General features: G+C 36.2%; 1 protein-coding gene across 1 annotated transcript; it reads right to left on the bottom strand.

Moving 5' to 3' along the window:
• Window positions 1-412: 412 nt before the first annotated feature.
• On the bottom strand, window positions 413-6,959 carry LOC116025374 (ETHYLENE INSENSITIVE 3-like 1 protein). Its single transcript, XM_031266592.1, has 2 exons — window positions 6,851-6,959; window positions 413-2,067 (listed from the first exon to the last, which is right to left on the bottom strand). The coding sequence occupies exons 1-2, from the start codon at window positions 6,957-6,959 to the stop codon at window positions 413-415; spliced, it is 1,764 nt and encodes a 587-aa protein (XP_031122452.1).
• Window positions 6,960-7,614: the final 655 nt, after the last annotated feature.

Below are 7,614 nucleotides of genomic sequence, written 5' to 3'. Positions count from 1 at the left end.
TTCAATCTAGTAATATTGTCTTCACATATTCATCAGTAAACTACATTAAATGACGACATATATTGTTATATTAAATATTTAAATATAAGAATTGAAGATAACATGATATGTATTAATTAAATAAAAATATCGATAATACTTTTGATTGTCCTTTAAAGATTGTACATGTTACGCAATGACAATGATATTGGTATTGGAGCAATGGGAGATGTGGTGATTTTAGATAGATCCTTTTCGCCCTAGACATGCACGGAAGGATAAGTATGAGTAAATGAGAATTATATTCTCCATGCAATATAACCCTTTTGACTATCTTCTATAACTATATGGGATAGGGAAATGAAAATGGGATATCTGTAAGTATTTTTGGTCCGTCCATATATAGTGAGCTGAGGCGAGGCTGATCGACAACCTAGTACCAGCTGTGGATGTGTGTTTTTGGCAGGGGTGGAAGGCCAGGTATGTCCTCAGAGTAATCATCAGAGAATGGGAGGTTGAAGGGAGAGCCAAACATGAATGGGAGTGTCTCGGTGGAGCTGACAACGTTGAAGGGGGAATTGAAAGGGGAGTTCACAACGTTGGGCTGATCGAACTGGTCTCCCGATGTGAACATGGGGAGAGTCGAGGAAATGTTGCTCTCCGGGAAGATGATCTCCTCATGGTCTTGAAGGAAACCGCCCTGCTGACACTGAATGTTGGGTTGTTGAATTTGTTGAAGAGGTTGGTCTTTAGCAGGTCCAACGTTCCTAGTGTTGGAGATTGCGTTCCCCGGGATGTTTGTGTCGTAGAACGACATGAGATCGCTGATCATCCTTTGCCCGTCTTGTGGAACACCAGGTCCCGAAAGATTGAAGGAAGGCGGGGTTGGATTCACGGGTGGAGCAGCAACAGCAGCCTTCGGCTGCACAAATTGTTGAGTAAACGCCACTGGCTTGACTTCATACATGTGGGAGTTTGAGACCCCGAATTGAGCAGAGTTTCTGTAAGGACAAGTTAACTGATGATTATCTCTAGCCAATCTGTCCTCAAACCCTAAGTGAAGCTCTTTGTAAGGGCATTGAACAAACTCACAAGTATAGATCCTATGATCCAACAAAATGGGCAGTTCATCCACAGGCTTCCTCTTCCTTGAGAAATCCAACCCGGTGATTACATCGTCCTGGATTGAATCTGTTAGCCCGTTGTTGAATATCTCAACACCCGTACTCAACAAATCGATGTTGTTTGGTTTTTGCACTTGAACATCTAACTCGGGATCATTATCAACCCCTTCAACATCATACTTATGACTATCATTCACAGAAAGCATTCCACTCCCAGCCCCAACAGTTGGGGGTAACGGTGGGCATCTATCGGGGTCAAGCTCTCGAGCCAAGGCTTCCTCTTGGTTAACAATGGCAAGCCAAGTAGCACTTTCCTTGGCTGTCATCTTGTCTTGCAAGCACTTGGACTGCATTACAAGCATCCGAATCTTGGAGATATCGGGGGATATATGCTTGATGATAGCGATGAGGACACCAATCTTCCACGCCTTTTTGAGATCGTGTGGCTTCTTGTAAGGAGGAGTGGCTTGGTCCCTATGCAGCCCCAATTGAGGCCACCACTCCTCATTCCCATTAGGCCACCAAGGCGGGGGAACGCCTTTCTCCAAAGGAAACCGTCTCTGAGGGGGATCACAATGCTGCATCAACGCTGACAGCATCGAGCCAAGCGTGGCGTCCTGAAGCGCTTGCAAGGTGTGGGGGGTAGCCCCAACCGGATTGGCCTCGTTCTCGTCCCTCCCCGGGATAGCATGATCCGCTTGGTACTTGGCTATTGCAGCCGGGCCATTGAGATCAAACTTCGCCTTATCCTTCCACCACTCCCTCAGATTGTCAGACGCCCCGCTCACAGGCTTCCCTTTCTCAGGGATAATCCCATAAACGAACCCCTGAGCATTACACACCTCCATCATCTTCAACATGTACTTCAATACCCCATTTTGAGCCATTGACATCTTCTTCCTCCTAGCCTGCTCTTCAGACTGCCTCTGCTTGGCTTCATCCCCCTCCTTACTCTTCTTCTTCTCTTTCAGTTGTTTCAGCTTCATCTTGTCCCTACATATCCTCCTCTTGATCTCCAGCTCCTCCACGTCCATTCCATCATCGCTATAGTCATTGCAGGACCCCGTATCATCAAACATCATCATCTTCACACAATTGGGAATTCTCCAAATTCAGTGCCTAATCTTGTTATCAGATAATTCCTCCCACCTAAAAAAACAAAAATTCAGTTTATTATTAATCACAAATGTATACATAAACCATAGTTGAATTGAAAGGAAAACAATGAAGATCACACCAGATACTAGAATTCAACCAAAATCAGACACAGAAAAGGTAGCTTTACTGCTTTATACAACCATAAAATCTGTGATTGAACCCCACCCATCAAAAGAATTCCAAATTCCCAGAATTCATAGAAAAAAAGAGAGGGGAAAAAAAAAAGAAAGAAAAAAACATGAACCCAGAAGCATTAGAGCAGAACAAAACCACAAGTTTCTTCTGGTGTTTGAATTAAGCAGTAAAATCACAATTGACGTTTGAAAAAACAATGCCAAAACACTAAATTCAATGAAGCAAAAGGTGAAATCTTGACGTTAAAAACAACACATATATGCCCACAACTCTTAAAGATTAATAATTCTCCCCCAACCCGCCAAGAACAAACTCAAACACATAAACAATAACACAAAAAGATATCAGCTTTGGCCATGCAAAAAAAGAAAAGACAAATACAAGAAGGTATCCAGAAGTTTTACTTCAGAGGTTTCTGGGATTTTTCTCTTTTCCAACAGTCCGTTCAACTCTTCTCTCCTTGAGAATAAATAACTCTCAAGAATTCAGAGGATACGGAGAGAGAGAGATAGAAAGGGACACACATGAAAGAATGTTCAGAGAAATGGAACTTACACTAGTACTGATGATGATGCTTGCTTGATTATTACCTCAGACTCTCTCATAAATATATAGCAAAAGAAAATGTAAATAAATGGAAATAATCTGAGTGTGCAAAAATTTATGGTCTGTATCCTCCAAATATCTATTCCTAATTATTACTAAAGTTAAAAAAATTTCCAATAATATTACTAACGGTCAAAATTTGTCGAATAAGTAATACTATATTTGTCACGAATCATATATAGTCAATTTTTTATTAATAAAATACCGTTTAACAAAGTGAAATGTAAAATAAACTTGTTTTTTAATAATAGTGGGAGGGAAACCCTAATTAACACGTGCTAGAAATATCCCGCTTATGGAGAATTCCAAGTCGATCCTCACCGAGAAACTTGACAATCTCAACAGCCGATTGATAAATCACATAAAGACCCCTAACACGCAACCGTGTCTCTTTAGTTAATAAATCAGTCACTCGATTATGTTCACTAAATCTATGCGTGACCCGAACATTCCAAGGCTTTAACATCCAATAAAAAAAATTTTAATGCAATTACGTACATATAATATTTTATGTGTATTATAGTTTAGTTGAACTTTTACAAATCAAGTTGGAAGAAGATATGATGGAGAAAAGAGATTTGCTTGTAATGTGACATCCTAATTGAAATTGTAATAAAAAATTTATAGCATAATTTACATTACATATTATAATATGTATGTAAGTGATGATTATAATGTTTGATGACATTATGATTTCCTTGAAATTCATAAAGATTTGTATTACTTGTTAACAATGATTTATTGTGCCATGTTAAACTTTATAAGTTTTAACAATTACAAATACTCGAATTCTCGATATTTTTAGTACATACAATTACAAAATGCTTTTGTGAATAGTGGAACATATATATATATATATATATATATATATATATATATATATATTTTGTGTACTTATTATTATTATTATTATTATTATTATTACTATTATTATTATTATCATCATCATCATCATCATCATCATCATATCATCATCATAATCGCCATCACCGGTGAGCACGTAGTTTTAATTTTATTAAGTGTGCAGTAATAGTATGCATGATATTATATGAATGCTCTATAATTAAGATATAAGACGTTAAGACTTAACGAACACAATTGTTCAAGAAAAATAAAAATAGTAAAAATAATAGAAAAAGGAAGAAAGAATATGAAAAAGTATTTTAATTTTCATACCAAAGACAGATATATTCTTACTTAAATAAGTGATTTTAAAATCTATTTTCTCTACTTGCTCAAAATATCTTTTCTATTTTCCGAAAAGGATAAATCTTTTTTTGCTCAAAAGTCAAAATATCTTTTCCAAATTGGGAAATTTATCCAAATTGGGAATTTAATAATCTAATGTTTGGTTTCTAAACTGTCCAGGATTCTTATTAAAAAGACTTAATAATTGAGTAATATATATCGCAATTAGGCAAAATTATATATGTGGCTCACACGTACACTCGCACAGGCTACTGGCTCTCAGTTTGGTTATCAATTATAGGAAACTCCCCACCCTTTTGTATTCACATTTTATTTGATAGTTAATTCCTAATAGTTTCTATGGTTCGTATATAGTAGTATCTCTTTATTTATACTTTCTCAATCTCTTGAAGCACAAACAGTTAATACCGTCTTTAAGACCGTACCTTTAAATCCATACCATACTCATACTAATTCATGTTCACACCGCCCCAGCCTAATTAAGGAACGAAGTTCTGGTTAGATTGGTTTTCACATCCAAAAACCAAATTGGTTTCTTTAAATTTAAATTTAAACACTTGATAACCAATTAAGTTTGGCTAAGGGTGATGCCAAAATCAGCTTAATTTTTTATTTTTATTTTGAAAAGAAATCAGCTTAATTATTTGTTATAAAAATGGCAATCTTATATGGATCGTCAAATTAATGTACCTATAATATGATGACATCATTCAAAAAGCTGGTAAATATATTCAATGTTACCAGCTTGAAATATATTCAAATGTTAGACAACGTTTTACTTATTATTTATTAAGGTAATCCTACCAAAAGTACGCATGTACTTATGGCTAAACAATAACGATGGAATATGTGTAAAATTATATTTTCTAAGGAAAGAAAGTTTGGTAGGAATAATTAAGCAATGAATTAATGTTGGTCACGAAGCGAGAAATACATTCTATCGCCAACCTTGGCTCCTATTCCTAACTATGATCCTTGATTTGGATCCCATAGACAACATTTTACTAATTAAGATAATTATCCTACTAAAAAGTACGCAGGTAGCTATGTGGCTAAATAATAATGACCGAATATCAAGATAAACATAGCTAAGTTGGTCAGATTGTTTAATTAGTAACCACAAAATTACAAGTTTGGTTCTTAGTGAAAACAAGTCTATTGGTATTCTTGATTTGAATTAATGATGATCAAAAGGCGGGAAACCATTCATGTTATGTATGGTATCGCAAACTTGATTAGAATTATCGCAACGAAAATCACAATAGAACTTTAAAATATGAAAATTCAAATATGTTCATTAGAGCAAACCGTACAAAAGTAGAATGATGAAGACATGAGACCCATTTTATTGGGCAATTGAAGTCTTGGCCAGGTGGAGTGTCCATTTTTATTGCTAGGAGGTAGGGGAGCTTGGAGCAAAATATTAAAGGAGGGAGGTGTTGCTAACAACAGGTTCGAAACCATGACACCTCCAACATTATAACACACGCCCCAAACCACCAAGGCACTCTATCTCTTAGGTACAAACTAAAGGGTAGAACGCTCTACTTAGCCATGGGAAGATTGCTAGCATCGAAGTAGTGGGAGTACATGTGTACGACCAAGACTGAAGGCAAGCCGATGTCGTACATTTGCCAATCACCTGGAAGGCGGCCCTCTACACTATAAATAAGCACCCTTTCCTCCCCTTAAAACTCATCCGTTAGTTCACAAAATCCCTCATTGTCCATTAGCTTGTGATCCTAACCTTTAACTTATACACCAGGGTGTGAAACATATCGCGAATACGCAATATTTTTAATGAATATATAATATGTTTATATGATGAGTTAACACCCGTTACATTTTACTAAAATGACATATATTGTTATATTAAATATAAGAATTGAAGATAACAGGATATGTATTAATTAAATAAAATAATTGATAACACTTTTGATTGTCTTTTAAGATTATTGTACATATCAAGCAATGATAATGATGGTGGATCTGGAGGTTTGGAGCAATGGGAGATGTGGTGATTTTGGATCCTTTTCTCCCTAGACATGCACGGAAGGATAAGAATGACTAAATCAGAATATATTCTCCATGCAATATAACCCTTTGACTTTCTATAACTATATGGGAAATGAAAACATAGCTATGAGTATTTTTGGACCGAAAAATGATAGAGCAAAGTTGGGTTTATGGCATGGATGGTTTCAACTTTTAAATACTTTTGTTCCCCTGGATGTTTGTGTCATAGACCGACGACACGAGATCATTGATCATCCTTTTCCCGTCTTCTGGAATATCAAGTCCCGAAAGATTTAAGGAAGGCGGGCTTGGATTGACGGGTGGAGCAGCAACAATAACAATAGCAGCAGTAGAGGTACCAGTAGCAACTGTAACAGTAGCAGCCTTCGGCTGCACAAATGGTTGAGTAAACACCACTGGCTCGACTTCATTCATGTGAAAGTCTGAAACCCCAAATCGATCAGAGTTTCTGTGAGGGCAAGTTAATTGATGATTGTCTCTAGCAAATCTGTCCTCAAACCCTAGGCCAAGCTTTCTGTGAGGGCATTGAACAAACCCACAAGTATAGATCCTCCTAGCCTGCTCTTGAGATTGCCCCTGCTGGGATCCATCCCCCTCCTTACTCTTGTTCATCTCCTTCAGGCGTTTCAGCTTCATCTTGTCCCTCCATATCCTCCTCTCCAGCTCCTCCACGTCCATTTCATCATCGCTATAGTCATCGCAAAACCCCATATCCCACCTAAAAAACCAAAATTCAGTTTATTAATCGCAAAAGGATACATAAACCCTAGTTGGATTGAAAAGAAAACAATGAAGCAAAAGGTGAAATCTTGACATTAAAAGCCAACACAGATATGCCCACAAATCTTAAAGATTAATAATTTAAACACTCTGGGTTTGATGAGAAACTCCCCAAACCCTAACCCGCCAAGAACAAACTGAAAGACAAACAATAACACAAAAAAAAGAGAGAAAGGGACACACATGAAAGAAAGAAGGTTCAGAGAACTGGATGTTACAGTAGTACTGATGATGATGCTTGATTATTACCTCAGACTCTCTCATAAATAGCAAAAGAAAATGTAAATAAATGGAAATAAACTAATAAGTGTGCAAAAATTTATGGTCTGTATCCTCCAAATATCTATTCCTAATTATTACTAATGTTTAGAATTTTTCCAATAATATTACTAACGTTCAAAATTTGTTGAATAAGTAATACTATATTTGTCACCAATCATATATAGTTAATAATCTTTTATTAATTACCGTTTATTTGAGTTTTTAATCTTTCACGTGTTGAATAAGTAATACTATATTAATCTTTCATACATATTGTATTTGGGGGTTTTTTTTTTTGAAATTAAAAAAAAAAAAAAAAAAAAAA

The sequence above is a fragment of the Ipomoea triloba genome, chromosome 7, assembly GCF_003576645.1.
Source record: "Ipomoea triloba cultivar NCNSP0323 chromosome 7, ASM357664v1".
Lineage (NCBI taxonomy): Eukaryota > Viridiplantae > Streptophyta > Magnoliopsida > Solanales > Convolvulaceae > Ipomoea > Ipomoea triloba.
The sequence above is the reverse complement of the archived record's forward strand: the minus strand, read 5'-3'. Positions and strand labels throughout refer to the sequence as shown.